Source organism: Misgurnus anguillicaudatus, chromosome 5 (genome assembly GCF_027580225.2).
Source record: "Misgurnus anguillicaudatus chromosome 5, ASM2758022v2, whole genome shotgun sequence".
NCBI lineage: Eukaryota > Metazoa > Chordata > Actinopteri > Cypriniformes > Cobitidae > Misgurnus > Misgurnus anguillicaudatus.
In genome coordinates this window covers 2383470-2409738 of record NC_073341.2, presented here as the reverse complement: position 1 = coordinate 2409738, position 26269 = coordinate 2383470, and the positions used below count along the sequence as shown (strand labels likewise).

The 26269-nt window shown below is 37.4% G+C and overlaps 1 protein-coding gene across 1 annotated transcript in view; it reads right to left on the bottom strand.

The window, feature by feature from the left end:
• The window catches only part of LOC129414436 (uncharacterized), a 32666-nt gene that overhangs the window by 4748 nt on the left and 1649 nt on the right, over positions 1–26269 (bottom strand). The window contains exons 2-16 of the mRNA XM_055168498.2: positions 22126–22147; positions 21749–21835; positions 21562–21653; positions 20338–20421; positions 20156–20264; positions 19928–20070; positions 16154–16222; positions 16004–16070; positions 14627–14802; positions 14357–14404; positions 14228–14273; positions 13984–14138; positions 1672–1740; positions 1482–1527; positions 1289–1396 (exon numbers count right to left, since the gene is read on the bottom strand). Of these exons, the coding sequence (XP_055024473.2) occupies positions 1289–1396; positions 1482–1527; positions 1672–1740; positions 13984–14138; positions 14228–14273; positions 14357–14404; positions 14627–14802; positions 16004–16070; positions 16154–16222; positions 19928–20070; positions 20156–20264; positions 20338–20421; positions 21562–21653; positions 21749–21835; positions 22126–22147 (1321 nt within the window). The remainder of the gene's footprint in view (positions 1–1288; positions 1397–1481; positions 1528–1671; positions 1741–13983; positions 14139–14227; positions 14274–14356; positions 14405–14626; positions 14803–16003; positions 16071–16153; positions 16223–19927; positions 20071–20155; positions 20265–20337; positions 20422–21561; positions 21654–21748; positions 21836–22125; positions 22148–26269) is intronic.

Here is a 26269-nt window from a genome sequence, read left to right as displayed (position 1 = left end):
GCAGTGCGTTGTGGGGGGAAAGGAGAATTATTACAAACCGCTGGACTTTTTCGTATTATATTCCGTTTTGTGATACCCAACAACATAAAATACGATTGATAACAGTTTAAATGTTTATTATCAAAAAAATTGCACAAATTCGTTGAAAAATGTAACCTGCAACACGCCCTTTAACCCTAATATCCCTGATTTGTGTTTCAAATGTAATAAGATCACAGGTACATTTTTCCACTTTGTGTGGGAGTGTGAGAAGATAAAGAGGTTTTGGGTTGGGGTAACTCAATATATTTCACAGTTTACTTCCTCTCCACTTCCTTCATGTCCTGTGTTGTGTGTATTGTGTATGTACAAAGACAATTGTTCGTTGTCCACTAAAGAAAGGAAATTGGTGGATTTGTGTTTATTACAAGCAAGACGCTCTATTTGCCCTCTACTGGAAGAGTACAAATTGCCCTTCGCTTGGACTATGACTGAAAAACGTAATAACTTGTTTGGCTCTTGAAAAGCTTACATATGTAATAAGAAAGAAACCCTTTGAATGTTTTGATATACGGAGGATATTCCTAGATTTTGTTAAAAATGGAGATATTGAAGAAGCTTTGGATGTGTGAAATTATAGAATGCAAGATATGGTTTATTTAATTTTATGTAATTATTGATCTGTACTTTGTATTTTTTAATCCTGCCTGGGGGAAAGTTTTTTTTTTAAATATTTGGTAAATTTTCAATAAAGACATGTTCTATAAAGAAACCTACCCATATTTGAGAGGTGATGAAAAGAGAACAAATGAAGATAGTTTGCAGTGAAGTGTGCAGAGTGTTTGTCGTTCTTTGAATGTTTCTAAAGTAATCCATGTTTGAATAAAGGCTTTTTAATAGTTTGGAATCGGAAGTAAAGTGAGGTCCTTTCAGCAAGATTCTCTCCTAGAAAGTCTTTTTTTACTTTTTTGAAAGCAGAGGGTCTGTTCTTTCATTTAATATATTGTATGTTTATATATTTAAAGAAGAACTTTTTCTGGAAGGCATTCGACTTTTGTGAAAATCATGAATAATGCTGGCACTGGCAACTTTTTTTGAAATGCTGGCAGGGAAAGAGTTAATGATGAGTATTGTGATAGTGTATTGTGACAAAAAGGTTAAATTACTTTTTTGTTCTTATCAGGGTTGTTTTGACTAAATATATCTTGATTTAAGAACTTTTAGACAATTATACTGGAAATCAACACAGAAATACTTAGTAAGAGATTAGTTTTAGCAGTGTTTAGCAACAAAACATTTGTAAACTAACCTGACATTGTTCTTTTGACCACATAGCATGCAGTGCAGAACAGTACCGTCATTACTGCCAGAAGAGACAATACAGTGCCAATGATGAGACCCCAACGTCTGTGTGTGTCTGTAAAGAGTTAACATAGATTAATATGAGTGGGTTTATGTTCATCTACAGGTATATTTCAGTGATTCTAGATGTTTTCACTTACAATCAGGGCAAATGATTCGTCTTCCCTGGAGATCTAAGTGCCACACCTGCAAAGAGCACATGTCAGGATCATATACCACTTGCCTATATTCTGTTTTACAGTATGTAAATGATAAACATTCAATAAATGTTTCAAAGCCTACTATGGGACACAGCTTGGTTGCAGTGTAATTCTATAAGTTGCGTCTAACCTGAACACACAGTCCTGATGAGAGGAAAGAAAACGGCACGCTCAGTTCAGCCTTTCTGCCATCACCATCCTAAAGAAGAGAATTATTCAGGTATTATACATTGGAAATAAATAGAAGAAAAATAAAACTTACAAAAAATGTTTTTGTTGACATTAAAGGAACAGTATGTAAGAAATTTATATAAATTAATCACAAAATGACCCTGATATGTCACTAGACATTAAGAAATAATTTTCATTTCAAATACTTATATTACTGACAACAGTGTTATGGCAAGAATATTGTCATTTAAAAAGTGGAGTTGCAGCCCTCAACTGATGTTTATGTTGTCATGTTGTGTATTGACCACCAGTTGGGTGATTGCAGTACCAGTTTTAGCCACAAGTTTTGTTATTGCAATACCAGTTTTGGCCACAATCCTACATACTGTTCCTTTAAGCAAAAGCAGGAAGAAAAAAAAATTTTAAAGGTTAGTAATAATAATTAGTGCTAGGCTTAATTCTGATGATTTGTCATGAAGCTAAAATCTAAAACATTTCTTACAGTAAACTTTTAGAGTTCTACCACTTTCTGTTACCCCAATGCATGCTGTTAAGAAGTATTTTCATGCTCTAATTTCATGCACTGAACGCAACTTCCGGTAGACTTCCACATGGAATCAATAATAACAAATCATTTTATTGTTTATTTCTGATAACAAGGAGAATAAATGATAAGTAAATTACCTCCGTTCAGATATCATATCTACCGCGAATCAACTGTTACACTGAACTAACATTACTGTATAAAATAAAGGGATTATTCCACTTTCATAAAAAATCCTCATAATTTATCCCCATGTCATCCAAGATGTGTTTGTCTTTCTTTGTTCAGTCGAAAAGAATTTAAGTTTTTTGAGGAAAACATTTCAGGATTTTTTTCCATATAGTGGACAGTTTTCAGTTTCAATGCAGTTTAAAACTGTGACAGTTTAGAGGTACTTTTGTTGTAAAAAATGAGGATGGTTTCGCTAGATAAGACCCTTATGCCTCTGTTGAAGCTGCACTGAAACTGTAAACTGTTAAGGTCCACTAAAGTCCACTATATGGAGAAATATCCTGAAATGTTTTCCTCAAAAAACTTAATTTCTTTTCGACCGAACAAAACGAAACCCATAAACATCTTAGATGAAATGGGGGGTGGGTAAATGATCAAAAAAAATAATGAAAGTGGAGTAATCCTTTAATGTATACAATGTTAGCGGCAGGTCATTGAATTCTGGCCTGTCAAACCTTTCCACACAGTTGGGATTCACGCTTGTCGTCTCCCCTCGTCTTTATCATCCAAAACATTTTATTTTAGACAAGGTCAAGGTCTTTTCAAAGATTAGTTTAGCCACTAGCCAGATCAAAAAATAAATACAAAACAGAAGTTTACTTCGATTCAGCCTCTTAAACGCGACAACGCACGTCCGATGAAACCATCTATACTGTACAAAGACTAGTCTTTAGTACTTCTTAAGATAAAATTAAGAAGAACATCTAAGATGTACTGAACTGTGCTATTTTGAGACAATATAATAATAATAATAATACATTTACAATGTGCTTTTCTAAAACACAAAGCGCAGGGCTCCAGACTGCCACCAAAATTTTTAGAGTGTGCCACTGAATTTTACATCAAGTCGCACATGTGCGACCAGTAAATTTGACCATTTATTGTGATGTGACACTGAATTTGAAACAGAACATTGTACTTTCTGCATTCACCATCAAAGTATTTATTAGTAATACAGTGGAAATTAGTAGAAATGTGAATATTTGGTTAGCATGTTGATTTACGGTGTGTGCCCCTACATTTTCTGGTTGCGCCCCTAAAATTTTCAGTTGCGGGCCACTGTGCTCCTAGTGAAAAAAGTTAGTCTGGAGCCCTGAAGCGCTACTAAAAATAAAACAAGTAAAATACAAAAGTACAAGAATAATACAAAATAATCATTACAGTACAACACAGTCAAATATTAATCATGACAAGTTGTGTTTTTAACAACTTCTTGAAACTGGCTAATGATATAGCCCGCTAGCATCACAGGTGCCGGTTTTAGTTACCATTTTGCCGATCTAATGGCGGACTCATCCACTGTATGCTATTCAGACCTGTCCTCACCTGAACGGGAAGCTGTGGAGCAGTTGATACCCGGTTATCGCAGATCCTACGCGAAGTACAGCGCCCAGTTCACCCAGGCTCCAGACATCCACAAGCGACCGAGAAGTGCAAAAAGCGAACACCCTACGCGGTGCAGCTTCACGGACCGCGCTCGAGGGAACGGAGACGCCATCGCCCAGAATGAAAGCGATCGGGAAGCCGTGGAGGAGCCGCTGCCCGGCCGTCGCAGATTCAGCTTGCCTCACATCACACTGGCTACAGACGTCCGCAGGCGATCGGGGCGTGCTGCGAGTGAGCTTCCCTCACGATGTAGCTTCACGGACCGCGTCCAGGTGACCGAAGACGCCATCACCCAACATGAAAGCGGTAAGACTCCGCTTGTTATTGTAACCTGCATTACTTGCCACATGTACAGTTTAGCTTCTTCCATCAGCACAGAGGGGTTTACTTGTGATAAGTGTATTGAAGTAGTTAGGCTGACGGAGAAGATTGCAGAACTAGAAGCGCGCATCCAAACGCTAGTTGATGACAGCAATACCGCTAATGCTACAAACGCTAATACCGCTAATGCTACAAACGCTAATACCGCTAATGCTACAAACGCTAATACCGCTAATGCTACAAACGCTAATACCGCTAATGCTACAAACGCTAATACCGCTAATGCTACAAACGCTAATACCGCTAATGCTACAAACACTGTTTCGGGTGCGCCTAGTGTTAAACGTAATACACATAGCTCGGTTCCATCATCTGAGTCAAGGGGGCCGACTAACTGGGTGACTGTCAGGCGGCAAAGTCGTTTCCGGTGCCCACCCAAGATCCCCCTGGTAATTTCAAACAGGTTCGATATTCTAAGCAACACAGCGACTGAGACGTCTGTTAAAAGTGCCTTGGTCATTGGAGATTCGATACTTAGGAACGCAAACATTGAGGCACCAGCCACCATAGTCGATTGTATACCGGGAGCCAGGTCTTCAGACATTAGATCAAAACTTAAAGTGCTGGCTAATGCTAAGCGTAAGTTTTCTAAAATTGTTATTCACGCCGGCACGAATGACACCAGACTCCGCCAGTCGGAGATCACCAAAGATAATATTAAAGAGATATGTGAAATTGCTAAAACAATGTCAGACAATGTAATATGCTCTGGTCCCCTCCCCGCCTACCGGGGGGATGAAACTTACAGTAGATTATTGTCTCTTCACGACTGGATGTCAAAATGGTGCCCTCAGCATAACGTAGGGTTTATAGACAATTGGAAGCATTTTCGGGGGAGACCTGACCTGCTAAAGAGAGATGGCCTCCATCCATCTCAGGAAGGAAGGGCGATTCTCTCTATAAATCTGACCAATAGTCTTACTTCGAATACAGTCTGACTATCCAGGGTACAAGTCAGACAACAGACGGATCGGCTTAACCATCCATCTGTTAGCTGCCGTGATATGTCAAGATCACTTATATCCCAGCACTTCGAGTCAATCTTACCAGAATATCAACACATTTCAACTGTTTCTGTTCCCCGAACAAATAAATACAGAGCACCGCTTGCCACATCTGGTAAGAATCTGATTAATATAAAATTAGAAAACAATACTTTAACAGATGAACCTCGAATGTTAAAATTCGGCCTTCTTAACATTAGATCGCTTACCAATAAAGAACCTATTGTCAATGAAATAGTTACAGACCAAAACTTAGATGCACTCTGTCTAACAGAAACCTGGCTTAAAGCAGACGACTACATTAGTTTAAACGAATCCACCCCACAAGACTATTATTATAAACATGAACCTCGATTAAAGGGGAGAGGGGGTGGTGTAGCTACAATATACAACAACATTTTTAAAGTAAACCAAAAATCTGAAGTAAAATTTAAATCATTCGAACTAATGTTGTTAAATATGGAAATAACCGATCGTAACCACAAACAGCTCTCTTTTGCCTTAGCTACAATCTATAGACCTCCGGGCCACCATGCAGATTTCCTTAAAGAAATAGCAGATTTCCTGTCTGAGCTTGTAGTCACTGTAGATAAAGCTCTTATCGTTGGTGATTTTAATATTCATGTGGATAACCCAAAAGATGCACTAGGACGTGCATTTATGGATGTTCTAAATTCTCTCAATATTAGACAAAACGTGACAGGGCCAACGCATACTCGTAAGCACACATTAGACTTAATTCTGTCACTCGGGCTCAATATTAATGACATCAAAATATCACCTCAGAGTGATGCAGTTTCTGACCATTACCTTGTGTCATACACTGTACTTCTAGATAGGATCAGTCAATCCACAACATGCTACAGATTAGCCAGAACAATAATTTCCACCACTAAAGATAGATTTATTAGCACTCTTCCAGACCTGTCCCAAATTAAACATGTAGCAGATAACTCTGACGATCTAGATATTGTAATAGAAAACCTAAACAATGTCTGTTCTAACACATTGGATGCCGTTGCTCCCATTCGAAAAAAGAGAATCAAAGAAAAACCGCCAGCTCCATGGTATGATCATCACACCGCAGCACTCAAAAAGGCAACTAGGAAAATGGAAAGAAATTATAGAAGCACAAAGTTAGAGGTATGGCGTGCAGCATGGAAAGAGAGTGTTAAACAATACAGACAGGCTATTAAAACCGCCAGATCTACCTATCTTAGCAAGCTTATAAATGAGAATCATAATAACCCTCGTTTCCTCTTCAGCACGGTTGCAAAACTGACTAGAAATAAAGAACAAACAGAAACCAGTAGTAAACTTCAACACAATAGTAACGACTTCATGAACTTCTTTTCTAACAAAATTACGGCTATAAGGGAAAACATCGTAGCTACCCAGGCAGCCACCACTCAACCCGCTAGTTCACTTAACACTAGACTACCATACGAACATCTTGATTCATTTAAACCTACTACAATAGATGAGCTCTCTAGACTAGTTACATCATCCAAATCATCATCCTGTATATTAGACCCCGTTCCCACAAAACTGCTTAAAGAGGTATTCCCTGTAGGGTCAACCCCGGTTCTAAATATCTTTAACTCATCGCTAGAAATAGGATACGTTCCAACAGCTTTCAAACTAGCAGTTATTAAACCGCTGATTAAAAAACCGCAGCTTGATCAGGGAGAGCTTAATAACTTTAGACCAATCTCAAATCTCCCTTTTCTTTCGAAAATATTAGAAAAGGTAGTGGCAAGCCAGTTACGCACATTCTTGACAAATAATAGTACATATGAAAAGTTCCAATCAGGATTCAGGCCCCACCATAGCACAGAGACAGCGTTGCTTAGAGTTACAAACGACCTCCTATTAACATCCGATCGTGGTGAAATCTCAATTCTTATATTATTAGACCTTAGTGCAGCCTTTGACACAATAGATCATACAATCTTACTCAATAGACTAGAAAACTATGTTGGTATCAGTGGTCAGGCGCTAGCCTGGTTTAGGTCGTATCTAACCAATCGCTATCACTTTGTTTATGTAAACGAGGAAGAGTCATATCACTCCCTGGTTAAATACGGTGTACCGCAGGGATCGGTTTTAGGTCCTATCCTGTTCTCGTTATACATGTTACCTCTAGGAGACATTATCAGGAAACATAACATAAGTTTTCACTGCTATGCGGATGATACCCAGCTTTACATCTCCTCACATCCCAGCGAAACACACACGTTTTCTAAGCTAACAGACTGCCTTAGCGATGTTAGTGACTGGATGGCACATAACTTTCTTAAGCTGAACTCCAATAAGACAGAGATACTTATTATTGAACCGAATCGCTACAAACATAATATGTCAGATTACAAGTTGCACATAGATGGCTGCACTGTGGTGCCATCTTCCACAGTTAGGAACTTAGGTGTGATGTTCGACAGCAACTTATCCTTCGATAGTCATATCGCCAACGTCTGCCGCACAGCATTCTTCCATCTTAGAAATATCTCGAAAATACGCCATATACTGTCTACATCTGACGCAGAGAAGCTTATCCATGCTTTTATGACCTCTAGAATAGACTATTGTAACTCGCTACTCGGGGGATGCCATGCAAATCAAGTAAACAAGCTTCAGCTAGTTCAAAACGCTTCTGCAAGGGTACTTACTCGATCTAAAAAGTATGACCACATAAGCCCAATTCTGGCATCTTTACACTGGCTACCAGTTAAATATCGCATACAATTTAAAATATCACTAATCACCTACAAAGCTTTAAATGGCCTAGCACCCTCATATCTTAGAGAATTACTATCAGAATACAATCCATCACGCACACTACGGTCGCAAAATTCTGGTCTCTTGATTATCCCTAGACTATCAAAAGTGTCTAAAAGTGGAAGGTCATTTTCCTACTTAGCCCCTAAGCTCTGGAATGATTTACCAACCGATGTCCGAGAATCAGACACAGTCGATAATTTTAAATCTAGACTTAAAACTTTTCTCTTCAACAAAGCATTCGCATAATTTGTCTAGTAAAAGTACTTAACTCGAAATAGTTATCTGTACGGAACAAAGCACTCGCGGTCATAACACAGATCAACCAAATAAATAAATAAAAATCTTATCTTAACCTATAGTCGGATTGCGATTTTGGAACTTTCGTGTTCTTGTGAATAGTATGCCATACAAACCCGTTTGCCACTGAACCTGCATTAACGACGACAGTGGGTTTTTGGCCTTAGTCAAACGGGTTGGCACGTATGGTTGGGTTGTGATTTTGGCGCTTTCTTTCTATTGCGAATAGTATGCCATACAGACCCGTTTGCCACTGAACCTGCATTAACGACGACAGTGGGGCTTCTGGGCTTAGTCAAACGGGTTGGCACGTATGGTCGGGTTGCGATTTTGGCGCTTTCTTGTGTCTTGTGAATAGTATGCCATACAGACCCGTTTGCCACTGAACCTGCATTAACGACGACAGTGGGGCCTCCAGCCTTAGTCAAACGGGTTGACACGTATGGTCAGGTTGCGATGTTGGCGTTTTTTCGTGATCTTGTAAATAGTATGCAATATAGACCCGTTTGCCACTGAACCTGCATTAACGACGACAGTGGGGTACAGGCCTTAGTCAAACGGGTCGACAGGTTTCATTTTCTCTTAAAAATCGGAAGGTGACCCTTTGTTACCATATATACCGTCGCACTGGGCCCCCAATTTGCAAAATCCTCAACTATGGATAATATAATTATGCCGCAATAGTTAGTCTGTCTGAAACTAAGCTGATTCAACCACATCACTGTGTGACACTTGCATTACATGTGAACGGCCCCTACGCTAATATGATTTTGTTTTTCTCTCCCTGTCTCGTCCCTGGGTCCCATTGACCCAGAGGACAATGGGACAAACAGACCCAGTTCCGGTGGATGTGGAAGTCGGCACACCTCTGATCTACTGGTCGTCCTTCAATGTGATGCCCAGCTGATGCCTGACCAACGACCACCGGCAGGACCCGCTTAATATCCGCTTAATCTCTGCTTAATCTCCGCTTAAGCTCCTTATCCGTTAATATGTGTGTATATACATGTATATCTCCCAAGGGTTTTTCCCTCCTAGGACTTTTATTTTTATTTCCTCGGCTAAACATCCCGGGGTTTTTGTTTTTTTTTCTCCTAGGGGGTTTTTTACCCCGGGGAGGTAGCCTGCTTGGGCTTAACTTAGCTTCTTCTTCTCGACTAGAGCCCTGCAAGCCCGTCGGGGCCCGATGGGGCCCGACAGGCTAAGCCCATTTGGGCCGGGCTCGGGCCGTTTTTTTTTTTACAGACCGGGCTCGGGCTTATTTTAACGTCTCTCCTCATTGTGTGTGTGTTTGCGTGTGTAGCAGAGACAGCGCGCATCTGAGGCTTACATTAATGGGTTTCTCCTTTAAATGTTACTTTTGCTACGTTTACTCCTTTCATTTACACACCACCGTTTTCGACCCTCATAAAAGGATTCGTTCGCAAAAGCTGCAGACCTTGTTTTAGTTGAGAACTCAGACGTTGCGCTGCAGTGTAAATGAACGTAGATGGAGTCTTATGTAAACGAACAGCTCATGTTAATGTGACAGGCGCTGTCAGTGACAGCGCATCATTTTCAAAGTAAAAATTATTTTTATTCAGGTAAATGGAGGTTTGCAACGGAGGTTTTGCCAAAATAGTAAACATCTATACCAACCAGCTATTATAAACGCATATCAGAATGTTTTAACATGTATCCTTATAGATAATGTCTGTTTTATATTTATGTTTGAGTATTGTTAGGTTTGAATATTGTTATAATGTTGTTGTTGTTGTTTTGTTTAAATTTATTTAGCTTATTACGAAAGATAGACCGTAATTTTAAACGCCATACGCGTTGTAAAGATTAATTTGAAGGGAGAATTGTAATGGGTAAAACATTATTTTCGAGTTTAATTTAAGTTTTCTTGCTACTTTAAAATGAATTTCGTTTCATATAATTTGTCTCTTAATTTTAATCGATGTTTTGTTGATAAGTTTTGTGAATATAAATGAATAAAAACAAAAATCAACGTCATATTAATATTTAATGCTCGTTTAGCCGATTGCGCTTTTTGCTATAGCGGAGGACGTGCACGGACCTCGCACACTTTTAAAAATTAACGTCATACTAATTTTTATTTATTAATTGCACACTGAACAGCGACAGGTAAGGGAAGATAAGTTATTTAGTGTTTTTCTGAAGAATACAGTCAATTCGTACAAAAATGTTCAAATGGACTATAAGATCATAAATATGAACTGTGAACAATGAACTATTATAACTCCCTACATTAAAGCAATAAGCATTTCTGTAGGCTAAAGCTATACTTCACCTCTTATTACGCATCCGAGAGAGAGAGAGTGCGCATCAAAGAGCGCGCGCGTCAGATAGAGCTTAAAAGTGATTGATATTGGTCTCGGGTCAGGTCGGGTTCGGGCTGAAAAATTGCAGGCATTGTCGGGCTAGGGTCGGGTAGGGCTTGAACACTTCAGGCCAGGGCCGGGTTAGGGCTGGAATTTTTGGCCCGTGCAGGGCTCTATTCTCGACTAGGGTTGTGCCGATAGACGATATCATCGTCCATCGTGATGGTTGACTGACATCACGATGGAGAGACACCATCGTGATGCCACGCCCCCTCCCCACTCTGCTGCGAGTCGTCATACACTTACTCTCTTCTAGACTATATAGACTATAGTTAACCTAATATCTTTGCGTGAATTGCTCTATAAATTAAATAGAAAATATAACTAATACATATATGCTATTTTAAATACTGTAGTCTATGCCTGAGACGTGTGTTAGTCTGTGAAAATATGTCAGGCATTTGATCTTGACTAGGGATGGGCACGGATATTCGAATATTCGAATGGCAATAATAATTCGAATTTAAAAAATGCTCTTCGAATGTTTGTTTGTTTTTAATGTGCCACCAAAGGGTAACAACTTATTTAATGCTTTTTCACTTCATCTATACTGTCTTTTACAGACTTAAATGTAAAATATACATGAACATTAATTTGTATGTATTTCTGATTGTTTGGCAATGCAGATTGCAGACGAATTTAAGTTTTTCCTTTTATCTCCGGGTTTGTCCGCGACGCGCCGTATTTGGCCACTGGCTCAGTGAGGGCTCACGTGTTATTAAACGTGCTTCTCCGCCGCCCGAATCAACACATCATGAGAGATTTGTAAGCTTTCTGTTATAAAGTCTACTTTATTCTGTTAATAAGGAGACAGACACGGAGAACAAAATGAAACGGAGAACATTTATTATATGCGGTGCTCTTTCGAAAATGAACCGGATAACTGCACATGGCAGTTTAAAGCAAAGCACCGTCTTTGTGAAATGTTGTTAAATTAAGCTAACGTTAGTAACTTTGCAGAGTCAACAATAAGGTATCGAGCCGCTTACGTTATTTGTAAAATAATGTTAAATACCGATATTCAATCTTGTTCAATCCGTCTGTTGTTTTTATCGGATAATCATCATCACGAGGAAGCACCAGCATTAGGCTATTGTATCTAGTCAGAAGAACGGGCTTTCACCGAAGCAGGTAGGAGGATAAATACGGTTTTCTTTATTCACAAATACATGTCAAACTAAACTGAGAAGATATTTATATGGCGACTGAGCAGTCGGTTATGTAGATGTGTTTTTTTTTCGTTTGCTCCGGGCTCTTGGTGTTTTGAGTCTGTTTAAATGATGATAGCCTACTTTGTCAAGTCTTCAAACTTTAAACTTCGCAAGTCCTCAAACTTCGCTTAGATTTGGGCTTAGTGTATAATATTTGGTATAATATAATGTATGTAAGATCAAACAGTAATGAATTAATACTAACGACCGACTTGAAACTAAGGATTTGACTAGACTTCGCTCCGCATTAAGTTTTAACGCATTTTTTTCTGTAGGATATTTTTAAGAAGAATTTAATTTATATATATATATATATATATATATATATATATATATATATATATATATATATATATATATATATTACAATGTTTTCAACTTAAAAATACATATATATACATACAGAATATAAGTTTAGCTTGTTGTGGATATTTCCTAATTATAAGCCTTCTGTGAAATTATGACAAAATTAAAAATACAAAACACGCATGTCTTAATTAACATAATTTAAATAAACGAATATTCGTTCTTTAAGAGCTTAAATATTCGAAAAATTAAATATTAAAAGTAATAGTAAATTACTGGTAATAGTAAGTTACTGGAAAATGCCCATCCCTAATCTTGACATTGCTAGAATCTTGTCTTTTTACATGTTGTACATTTATCTTAAAATAATTAATTTTGTACAAGAAAACAGCCCATATTAATCATTTATTAGTAGCCTATTGTAGAGAGATCGTGCTCATTGTTACATTGAGGCTATACTGCACTGAAGCGGCAGATTAGGATATAAACCCAGAATTCAGGGAACGTCAAGAACAAGAAAACGGGAACAACACTCCGACCGAAACGCGGGATTTACATACACAGACCATGTTTAAATTTCGATGTGTCTGGCCCTGTTCATTTTGTCTAGTGTTAATAAGCTGCGGATTGAAGTGCTGGCTGCTCCCCGCGGTGCTGAAGACCCGCTCTCTGACGGAGTACTGGTGGCACATATGCACAGATATTTACGTGGAAAATTTGGAAAGCGCGGAGGAGTCGTTGGGTTAGTAAAATAACGAAATTATAGCTTTTAAATAGAAAAAAATATTTATGTAAAGAGATTAAAAAGTGCTTAAAAGTGCACAACTCTTCTTCAGTGGATTAAAGCTACTTTTTCCCCTTATGTGAAACCTATAGGAAAGAGACATTAGTTGGGATAGTAAAATAACAAAATTATAGATTTTAAGTACAGAATATTATTTATGTAAAATATATATTAAAATAAAAAGTGCACAACTCTTCTTAAGTGGAAGTAATAAAGTAAAATAACGAATAATAATTATATAATAACGAATAATAACGAAAAATTAAAATACCCCCCCCCCACCTAACGATATCATCGTCCATCGCGATGGTTTACGTAACCATCGTCAACTGCCAATTTATGGGGACATCGCCCAACCCTATTCTCGACGTTACATTAGTAATATGCTCGCTCATAATGTCGCGTCATAGCCGCAGCAAATTTGACTGCTTATGCTATTGTGTATTATGTTATGCTATCTGTCGTTTTTCTGTGCTTTTACTGCTTCTATTAATGTAAAGCTGCTTTGAAACAATTGAGTATTGTGAAAAGCGCTATGTAAATAAAATTGAATTGAATTGAATTAATGCATTCCATAACCTGGGTGCAGAGTATTTGTTTCAATACTCTAAAAATCTGTTTAAGTATTACTGGTATCTACTGTAGTATATACTTTTAAGGTTTCTACAGACGTTACTTTTCAGAAAGATCCAGAGTTTCTTTTACCACTGCTGTCAGACCTTATCCATGAATTGAAATATGTTTTAAACGTAAATCACTGACCAGACCAACAAAATTGTCTTTTTAACTTTGCTTGTACAACTGAAACTAGCTGTCTGCGGTTGTTAACATGACTTGCATTACAGGGATCTGGATTTCCCTGCATATTCAATGCCTGTGTGTTCTGTATGTATCAGATGTGTTTATGAAAAATAATATACAATCCACAAACACCGCAGAATAGGAAAATCATTACTAACCACGTGATGTGTGAAGACATCTCCCTGAGGCACACACGTCCCTCTCTCTGTGACACACAGCTGAGCAGCAAAAGAAGCCGCAATGTTAGATGTCAGCTGCACACGCAAATGCAGAGATCCGGGGACAACCGTGGCACTCCATTCAGATCCATCCTCTGAGAGAATGAGATTAAATACAGTATGTGAGAAAGACACCAGTACAGCATAACATTACTCTGTGACACTCATGTCCACATCCTCTTACCTGACTCAAATGGACAGAAGATTTTATAGCTGCCATTTAGGGAAAACTACAATGAAAATAATCATATAAACATGAAAAGATGCATATGATAGAAAACATTTTTAAGAGGCTGTTTTGAGTGAGTTTTACCTTTACACACATCTGAGGGTGTTTATCCACAGCAGATACATTATATTTCTGTTAATTAGAAGGAGAATTATGATTTTACAAGGCTACGTTTGGTATTAGCACACTGACAAATGATTAATATTTCTGCCGCATGTAGTATAGATATAGAGCACAGTATACAGACTGAACGTAAAGAAAGCCTATATAAACAGAACACAGTACAATGTATGCAACTTGATTTTGGGAGTGACAAAAAAGCATAGATAAAATGAACCTGAAATGACAACTCACCCGGTTTGTCCCAAAGAGGGCAGCATTGGAGGCAGGGACACACGGAGTGCTCTTCTCATGGATAAGCCAGCATAGAGACACAGTAGGATTTGATTGGTCAGAGCGGCAGACAGGTTCCCAATGCAGAACAGAGCCAAGTACTCTTGCTGAGCTAGAGGATAAGATATCACCTCCACCTGCAAGAACAAAACAAAGATTACGGTGTTATTCAGCCACACAATAGAGCACAACACATACTTTTAAAATCTGGCCGTTCTAAAAAAAGACCAAAATGAAGGCTATGTTCTGAAATATAGTCTTTAATGTAGTGGAATACATTTCTTAAACCTCTACATCCGTGTTTTTCTAATTTGTTTTGACATTCCCCACTTTGTAAGTAGGGAAGGGTTTGGAGTATCACCAGCTGTCTACAATCAGTAATCAACATATCTACCCAATCAGCATGAAGGCAAGCCCATATATAATCACAGTCAAACTTACCTAAGGATTCTCTACAGTCTTCAGAATCCCTCCACCACCCCATCTCCTCTCACTCACTAGGTTACTCCCTAGACCTGGGGGGGGGATACTTTGCATTCGGGCCCATTTCGGAGCACAAAGAAAGCCCTCTCCCCGGACAACATGCCAAATATGTTTACAAATTTAATCTATCTGACTTATTTGTAAGTGTGAACTCGTTAAAGTAAATTTCTTCATTTTAAAGGTGGGGTTCATGATCTCTGAAAGCCAATGTTGACATTTGAAATCACCTAATTTTATCAAATTCAGCATATAATTTACTTCATTTGCGATTAAAAACAAGGAAACACGGCGCACACGTCACTACTGCAAGCAGCAGGTGTCCGGCTTGACGGCTCCGTCTTCAGGTCCTCCCTCGACTGCAAACGGCAAACCTCGCCGATCGGTCTGCACAGCGCAGGATGATCTCGAACACACCTAATGTCAGTTAGTAGACACGGCCCTTACTGCTGATTGGCTACAAGTATGTTTTTGTAGTAGGCCCGACTCCCTTTTCCAAAGTATTTTTTCAAAAATCAGGCACCCCACCTCTAAGTTTGTACTATTTCTGGGTTGGGTCACCAAATCCAACCATATTTTAATTTAATCACTGTCTTGTTAGATGTGTGTGTTGATTATGTAAAAAATGATTCATCTAACCTACATTTTTTAATGATAGCGCCAAAGTCAAAAACTCTCCCCTACATATCGTTACCATGAAAATAAAATCACTCATACCCTGCAACATGTTTTTGGTCATGCCCACCCCTAGACTAAATTAACATAGTTCAGGGTTTCAGATATTGATGACAACAAACACATGTATGACCAAATTAATAACAGATAGCACATAGCAACCACAAAATAGCAATTACTTACGTGGCAGTGCTGTATCTTTTAAGGGGCACTGTGCGTTTCTTTTGGTGTCAATTCCTGTATACCACAACTGTGAAAACAAAATACTGCATATATAATGATGCAAGCTATGCTATTTCAAATGTATTTAATTAAAAAAAAAGAGTTACACACCTGTACACAAACACATGGCAACAGGTAGGGGAAGCTCAGATTGACTGTCTGATTCACCTGTGGATCAATCTATTTACAACATAAAGGACATATAATAAATCAAATATTAATCTATAAAAATCATGTGAAAGTTTCAGGGATTATTCCTGAATCCTGACAAAGAATAATTGCCCAAATTTCCCAAAAAGGTATTACAGAAAGTATGTATCATACAGGGATGGGCAGTATTTAAAATACGTATTTGAAATACAAAATAGTATTTTGTATTTTAAAGCCTTTGAAAAAAATGAAATGTAATTTGTATTAAAATACATTTAAGATGATTATTTTTGTATTTTTAAAATACTCAAAATACTTTGAGCCAGTCAACCAGTCAGGGTGCTGTTTTCATGCATCAACTAGTTCAGACCAGACACCAGAGTTCAGGTAAGCAAATATATCTGTGCAGCTTTTAGTGGGCAATAATTGAAATGTTGGAGTGGGAAAAAAGCAAGGGCGATTGAATTATTGGGTGTGATGTTGCATGACTGAGACAGAGTGTGGAACGCTGACAAATAGGCCTACACTTTTGACTTAAAGGAAAACCACAATTTTTTAATATTTTACTATGTTCTTACCTCAACTTAGACAAATTAATACATAACTATCTATTATCGATGCATGGAGGAAGAGCACTTTTCAGCATTTTGCAGCATTTCGACCTCTGGCGCAGTAACATCATCACTCCTGTGAAGATGTTACTGCGCGCTGAGGTAACTAAGTGCTCTTCCGCCAAACAATATAGTTCTCATTTTTTTATTCACTTAAAAATCACGTTTTATTTTGTGCCACCATACTTACTCGTGTAACTACTCATGTAACAGTCTTTAAAGTGACACCATGTAATTTTTCAACCTTCATAATAAATTTTCAAGACCCTTGTGATAGTACATCGACTTTAAATAGGTTGAATGACATGTCTACCATAGCCTGACGGGGTCTGTATCACTTTTACTCGTATTTTAAAACTTAGGGTTTCTGGTAGTAACCAGAGCACAAAAAAAAACTACAAAATTCGACTGCTTTACGGCATACGTCACTTCCTCAACACAATTTGTTTTTAACGTGAATTTTGCTGGAGGCTACTTAAGGAGTGTAGAGAGCAGCTTCTATTATGTGACTCTGTGGCACAGTCTTTAGTGTCACGGACCTATGACACGGGCGACCCGGGTTCGATTCCCCTTTAAGGCAATTTTTTATATAAACTGTTGATTCATACATAAATGCAATGTTCTTTATAAATTACGGCGATTATATTGCGTATAGTTCCCTGTATTCAGATGCTGTGTTCACGTATTTACCTTTCTTTTAGTGTGTCTATGATATTTACATTACAATCCATGTTGCTATAGCACTCAAACTTGCTCACAGTGTAAAACCAAACCCTATTCATTCACCAATCAGATTCGAGCGTTTCTCTCTTCTCTCTTCCTCATTTGCTGCGTTCCGCTGTCACTCGCGTGACGTATTACAAAGCGGCAGACCTAAACGCCTCGGTTTACTTGGATTTGGAGCGATTTTCACACAAAAAAGAGGAATAACGAGCGCCATTGCGGAAAATCCTGGTGGCGAGGGAGAGAGAGAGGATGCAACAATATTTGTTTGGAAAAAGGCAAGGAAATACGTCTGGTCGTTTCTGAATTGGAAGGCTGCAGCCTCCGGAGGTCAAATATGCAGGCTGCACACGTCATCAAGCCTGGTTTATTAAGGTAAACTGAGCATTACATTCGCAAGTCATAAGCATACTGCAACAATTTATGATTAACTAAGTATAATAGTCAACTTTATAATTGTTAATATTGTGAAATACGTCTTGATGACGTATACAGCTTAGAAATAAGACATCCGGAGGCTGCAACTTTCAGATTGAGAAATGGCTTCTGCCACGACGAGTTCCTCATCAGAAAGTTGTAACATGACTGCGTTTCTCCCTGTTGTCTCAAAATGATCGTTTATCATTTTAAATGTTTAGTTTTTAGTTTAGTTTTAAGGTTGGCCAGTTCCTTTCCTTTGCGACAGTGCTGCGGCGCTTGTGGGCTCTAGGGGCGCTAGAAGTGAAAAATACGTGTCTAGCACCCCCTAGTGGCCAAAAAGTTTCATGGTGTCCCTTTAAATAGAGAAAACATGGAAGTGTTTGGTGGCTTCTAAATTCTTCCCTGTTTAGATCCTACAGAATAAATGGGACTAGGCTCAATGCTAACACATTCATGACACGCTGTGCAAAGATAAAGTGCACATATTGAAAAAAGATAGGCATGTATTCATTCATCTAAGTTGAGGTAAGAACATAGTAAAATATTGCAAAACGGTGGTGTTTTTCTTTAAAGGCGCTTTCACACGTGACGCGTCAAGTGGTGGAATCAGCACACAGTTGCTGATTTCTTTTTAGCTTTGTGCAGTTGAAGCCTTGTTTACACTTTTGCAATTCGCATGGCTCTACTCTACAGCGTGAACCTGCAGGCTCCTCAGTAAACCTACAAGACTTTTATGCTTGACGTGCTCTCCGTTGTATAATTCTGTAAATGACAGAGGGCGACTCGTGAGTAATTGTTCTCAAAACCATCAAAAAGCAGCGATGAGAGAAAGTAGTTTGCCGAATAATTTGTCAAACACTCATCTCGTGAGAAGTAAATACGTGGATTTCTTCACATATAAACTGTTTAGGTTGTGGGTCGATGACACATGAAAAAGTTTTTATGATGTTTTTATAAAACATCATTTAATTCAATGGGTGTTCATAAGGCTGACATGACACGTGTCATGAATATGAAAGAGATTTTATGGACAATTTTGACAACTGTCATTAAGTGTCATTTGTTCAATTGTCATTGCAAAGATGACATTGTTTGAGATGTCTTTGTTATGACAACTTGACATTAACCAAGACAACATAACTGACCACTTTTACCAGTGATACAAATTGAATTTGTCATTAAAATGTCATTAAGTGTTAATACTCTGTTAAATAGTTTTATAACAGCATCATAAATATTATTCAGTTCATAATGTTTATTTGACCGAGAATTAATAATATTTGACATAGTATTAACACTTAATGACATTTAAATCACAGTTTAATGTAATGTTAACCCACAAAGCTAGGTAGTTTCTTAAGTTTGATAATTTTTGTTTATGATTTATAACAAGTTGTGTTGTATTGGTTTGTGTGTCAGGTTGTCATAACAAAGATATCTCAAACGGTGTCATCTTTGCATTGGGAATTACATAATTGAGTAGGTGACACTTAATGGCAGTTGTCATAAATGTGCATAAAATCTTCTTCATGTTCATGACACGTGTCATGTTATGATTATGAAGGTATCATCTTATGAACACCCCTTCAAGTAAAGTGTTACCAAGTTTTTTTTCTAGTTTTTTATTTCCTACAGGGCAGGGGAAAGCAAGAGGTACGTAAAATAAAATGAAAGTTTCTAAGCAGTTGCACACATCTAAATGCTTTTTAGCATTCAGAAATAGACCCAGATAGATTCCAGCCTAATATGGATACTTGCACTGAATCACCAATTTTACATGTATTTTGTGTAGTTTCAAAATACAAAATACTGTATTTGTATTTAAATACATTTTTCCTCACAGTATTTTGTATTTGTATTTAAATACATTTTTTTGACACAGTATTTTGTATTTGTATTTGAAATACATTTCCATGTATTTATGCCCATCTCTGGTATCATATTTATAATCAAATATACGAGTGAGCTTATATTTACTTACCAGACCAAAATAGGTTAACTCCTCACACTCTGGGTTTGAATGATTGTAGCACAGGCTGATCTTTAAAGTTCTGTCTGCTTTGAGCCGGACAGTGAAGTGTTTAGCAAGGTTATCCACTGTAATGTTGGCTTTAGGCACTGGATCTTTAATACACACATAGAAGAACAGCAGATGTACTGCAACTATTACATTTTAAACTTTATCTGTAAGAGAGAGAAAGAGAAATACCTGGGGTGATGTGCTCGGCACTTGTGAGCATCTCATTCTGTCTGTAAACAGACACGTTGACCTTCTGGCCGGGCTGGGTCAGGAAACCGGAAACATAGCGCACAATCCACTACAGGGCAACAACGTTACAGTCAAGCACAGTACAGAACGATTTATTTAACATTTATTTAACATTTACTTACACAGGTCTGACTGGTTGTTTTATCACGTATCTGAAGTTTAGCCTTATGAGGCTGACAGAACTGCTCATCATTTGTGCTGTTCCACTATGAATATAATTAAAGTCACAGTAAATTGCAAGGACAAGGCATCTGAAAGTCATTCATGATTTGAGTCGTGTGCCAGAAACTCTAAGAGGCACTTTTCCGACAGGGCTTAAGTCTAGTCCATGACTAAAATGCTTGTTTGAGTTGTCTTAACTGAAAAGAAATATTAAGATATAGAAAAAGACAAATATATTAAGACAAAATATGAGCTTTTTAGATTTAGGTTATTAAAAATAACAATAATCTATTTATGGAGTTTCCCAAAATGGTGTATGTGAGTTGATGAAATATCAATTACAATTTGATGATAACAAACATGTAAATAAACCATTTTAAAATAAAAAATCTAAATGAAATTCCAACAAAAATATATATTTTTCTTTTTTTAATCTGCATGCCATGTGACCATAAACAACATCAGAAAACTGTGAACAGATACGTTTTATGTATCAAACGAAGGTCCAATAACAGGTAATTTTTTTTTATCCCTTCATATAAGCAGACTAAATGCTTCAGTATATTTTGAACAACATTCATATGAATGACTTTTCCGCTGTCATTATGTTTAAGTTTTTGTTCCCTGCCATTAATTTTTATTGAATGGAAAAAAATCAGATTTCCTCGTATCTACTTTTCGTAGTAAATATATGTATGAGTTTTTATAGTTTAAGGCAAACTGGGAGCCGTGAGATGTGCCAGGGGAGCCCCAATTTTATGACATTTTATGAAATACATTCATTTATTATAAATTCTGTGTAATTAAGCCTCAGAAAAATAAGACTACTAACCAACAGCAATAAGTTGTATAATTTAAAATGTTTCATGTAACTTTCTTTAGGGGGGCCACGAAGCGATGCACTGTACACAAGGAGGGGCCGCACGCCGAAAAAGTTTTAGAACCACTGGTTTAAGGGTGTGTAAATCATGATTTTTTTTTTTTACAATTTACTCAGAAACTACAAGGATAGTTGGCCTAAACAAAAATAAACATCATTCAATAAGTATTTTAAAAAATATACAGCATTTTTAAAAATAGAAATAATTGTGAATGAACTTTAAAGACCCCTGAAGTGTTCTTCTTTTCATTATCATGTTAAAAACTAAAAGTGGACTACAGATGACAGTGGTGGGCTTACATACCAAAATTGTATGGTTTCGTTTCCAGATGTGAACCGTGTAGGCGTCAGCAGCTTCTACATTTCTGAAGTTTATCTTCAGTGTTTCATTACCCACTACAACCACAGGATAAAGAAAATAACTTACCACACAAATAATATGTATGATCTACTATCTTATATTGCATCATTTGTTGTAATCTTGTACATACACAGTAGAACTGCACAAAGCCGAACACGGACACATACATCCTTTTGGTTTGGAGCTGTATGGAGTCTGAGATGAGACACACATCGCTCTTAATATGCAAAAACACAAGAAACATGCATATAAAAGGTATTGCATTAACATTTGATTACATTTTGGTGAAAGATTATAAAGACAAACATATCATATTATTTAAAAATAATCTGCACTGACAAATGGTTCAGAATAAAACCAGCAAAGTGTTTTAAAGGAGAGAGGATCAATTTTAATTTCATATGGATTTTAAAACAAAATCATGTGTAAAATTTGATTAACTGAATACAACGTTTTAGGCTTTAAAAAACAGAGCATGCACACATTTTAGAAATATGTATCACTTACCAGCACCACAACAGCATTGTTCCTTTAGATAGATAGACAGATAGATAGAGAGATAGAGCGATGGAGAGAGAGTTGATAATTTAGTTCTTCTTTAAACTGTGACATTGTTTATAGAATTTTTACTTCAAGCAGTCACCACGGGCCCTATAAGTCTCCCATGTGTCCATGAATAAGGTGCTGTGGGAGTTTAATGTTCATTGAAAATATTCTTGTCTGCTATACTGCCCTCACTGAGCATGTGCATCACAAGAAGGTCTTGTTGTGCCTCCAACACCATCATCTCAATCTTAAGGCTGAAACGTGCACCGTACATCAGACCTCTGTCTTTTTTCTTGAATACCTCATTTGTTCACAAAGGCTAATGCAATCAGCACTTGGCCATAACCAGCAATGGTGAAAGAGGAGTTAATGTCACTTAATGAAGTTTATAAGTTACTGGGGTGGTTTCCCGGACAGGGATTAGACTAGTCCTAGACTTAAACACTTTTAAGAGCTCTCCAAACTGAAAACAACTTGCACTGACATATCTTAAAATACATCAGTGCCCTTTGTTTTACCTCAAAATGCACACAGGTAATGTTTTTAGTAAGGCATGTTTGTTAAAACTAGTTATATTTCCTAATTAAACTAAGGCCTAGTCTTGAATTAAGCTAATCCTGGTCCGGGAAACCGCCCCACTAAGTTCAGGAGGAGCATGGTCCTGTGATCCAACCAATCAGTGTGATGTGGTGCCTTTAAATAGCCGTCCCTCATCTCTGTCCCGTGAACATTTTTGCAGCATCCCTCCTCCACACCATCACCTCACTCTCAGCTAGTACATTTATCCCAGTTAAAGAGTTGGAAGTACTCTGGCTTCGGGCTAAAATTCAGAGCTCTGAGTCCTCCCCTCTGAGAGCATGCCAAATATACTTTGTCTCATTCCCCATTACATTTTATTGCAAACTCCTGAACAGACCTGGTTCCAAGAACAAGTCTGATGCTCTTCAGGATACTCCAGATCTCACATTCAACAATCCTAAGACCATCCATTCATTTTCATTTCATTCATCAATCTCATCCAATGGGATCCTTGGTCAAGAGACTGCATCGGCTACCACTTATAATCCTACTTTCATTGGTCCTTTGTCAGACCGTAAAGGGCAGTTCACATTATAACGATAACTATAACGATAAAATAACTATATTAGGGTTCCACACCACTGGACGATAACTTTATGCTACTTCACTGGCGCAGTACTCGAGCAAACCATTCACCCTCAATTATGGCATTAACTAATATTTCATATTTCCTTTAATAAAAACCCTTGTAATTGTCATTAAATGTATATGCTTGTAACGTTGAGTAGGTAGGCAGAGGCAGCGGATCCAAGTGCAGTATTTATTAAAGCCAAAACATGAATCAAGGTAATGCAGGTAAACAGAACAGAACTTCAAAATAGGAATGTCCCTCAAGAGGGACACACAGAACGAGATCATTAAAATGCTGTTCTTGTTGCATTTACACAGCGGATAACCAGCAGATGTCCTCAACACGCAGCGTTTCGCGTCACTCTAAACAGTGAATCTAGTTGTTTACATTTTGGCGTAGTCAGTGTAGTAGAATAAAAACCATTACGTAGTCAATTTTCCAGCAACTGCATCAGCTCTGGATACCCGAGGCTATTTGTTGTTAAGGAACTTAGTAATGAGCTTTTCCACCTTGTCATCTGTCATTTCAAATCCGTGTGGACTTGAAGTTCAAATAGATTTGATTGGCTGTTAATGGTTTATCGTTCATCAGTACTTTCATTATCGCTCAAAAAGTGATCCCAACGATATCGTTCATTAGATCTTTATCGTTACAGTTGTGGTGTGAACCCTGCCGTTCTGTTTAATATAAAATTATTTTAAAAACTTTTTTAATAGTTATCATTATAAAGTGAACGGCCCTTAACACCAGCATCCTCTGCAGTAGGCCAGTTCTCCAAGGCCTGCCACCTAAGAAGCCTTCCTCAGCACGGAAACAGCTACAGGTCCTATTTTACTCTTCTGCAAGGGTCACTAATAATGCTTACATTCAAATGTGAGCTTCTCACTTTTAGTCTAAACAAAAACACCTGTTTACTGTTCGCACATGAATTTGTTCTTAACCTAATGTTGATTAATTTAGGGTATGAGTGCCTGCATGCCTGAGGTTGGCAATTAGCATAAAACACTTAAAACAGCTCTAATGGCATTCCTCAACACAGGACTTGTGTCCTGTGAAACTTAAAGAGATGTGTGTCACGAAAGCAAAAGCGCTTTTGTTTGAGGAGGATTTGCTGTAAGTCACAGGTCAGGTGTCAAACTCAGCTCCTGGTTGGAGGGCCACTGTCCTGCAAAGTTTTACTCCAACACCCCTGCATCAAAGTTTCTAGACCCTTTTTAATCTGTCACCTTAGCCTTAAAACTAGCAACTCTATAAAAATAGCCTATATTTCAGAAGTGTAATTTTATTTTGAAAAGAACTTATTCTAAAAAAGAAATGAAAATAACGGAAAAATGCAGGACATGGAGGTTTGAGTCGAGTTAATCTATTTTGCTGTTTTGAACAGTTGAGTACTAGAGCATGAGAGCGGCTGTGTTGCACGTCACCTGGAGGCAGTGACAAACTCAAAAATCACACAACTACGGTACCCACTGACTTCCATATTATTTGTTTTTCCTATTATGGAAGTCAATGGGCAGGAACTGTGTGCTTACCATCATTAATCAAAATATCTTCTTTTGTGTTCAACAAAATAAAGAAATTCGAAAAGGTTTAGAACAACCTGAGTTGATGACAGGATTTTTATTTTTGGTGAACTGTCTCTTCAAAGAGGTCATGTATGTCATTCATGTTTAGTTTATGAATTGGGCTATGCATGCAATGTTGGAAAGTAAATAATGTTATTTATATAAAGTAGAATGAAAGGACAGTCTGTTGTCATTCTGTTAGTATGTGTTGTTAGTATTCCTACAGTAAACTTTGTCACATGAGTAACTTTTAAACCTTTAGTTTATATGCCATTACTACAATAGATTTTTTTTTACACAAACAATTCGCAAATAACTCAAATGTGCATCAATTTTGCTTAAAATACATCCAGTGTGCTAAAAGTGAGATTATTTTAAACCAAATCAAATATGTTATCAATTCAAATACAAAGCATTTCTTTGTCACTGTCCAAATTTCTCTGTAGCAAACTGTATAGTAAAAGATATCACAATATTTACCTTTTTTTGTTCAATCGACACCAAGATTTAAGGTTGGAATTAATAACTGTATAAGGATGTATAAGGATAATGTATTAAGTGTATTTTAGGTGCTGTGAAAAATCTTTATTTTAATAACCTCATATTTGTATATTATTAAAATAATCTCTTTTAGTTAAGGTGATAAAATGATAAGAAAAGCACACATAAATATATTTAAATAATTTCACTTTAGCAAGAGTCACTATTGCATACAGCACCTAACTTCAATTCTGTCTCCCCAAAGCAATAAAAACCGTTGAGCTACTTTTAAAAACAACAACAGCAGCAAAAACAACTGACTATACTAAATGAACACAGTTCTTAATCTAACATAAAACATTACTGACAATTTGTATTTGTCTATTTGTCTTTACCAATCAGGGAAAACAAAATCCTGAGGGTTAAGATTCAGACTTGGTAGTATTTTAGTGGTAACATTTTGTTTAATCTTAATGGAATTTGTCTGTGTTTCTAAAATGTGGTTGGTTACATAGTGTAAATGAAGAGTTTGGTTCCAAAACGCAATAAACGCCATTTTTGAAAAAATTTGTTACTGCCAGAATCAGTATTATATCAGGTCAGTATTTAAAAGTAAATTCTTAATTTTACACAAAATACAATATCTATCCGCCGTGTTATTCTGTCATCTTTTCTCCCTTTTTCCCAAAACGCGATAAACGCCACTCCTCCTTTTCTACAGAACGCAATAAATCCGCTCCACAAATCACAGCGCACCATTCAACGCAATGTAAACAAACAATGGCGCCGCGTTGAGTACACGGAATCCTAGTTTTCCTCATCTCCTTTGTACTTTGTGGTCAACAAACAAACAAAAACAAAATAATACTTTAATGGCATTGATAAACCTGTGATGGTTTCTGTGATGGGA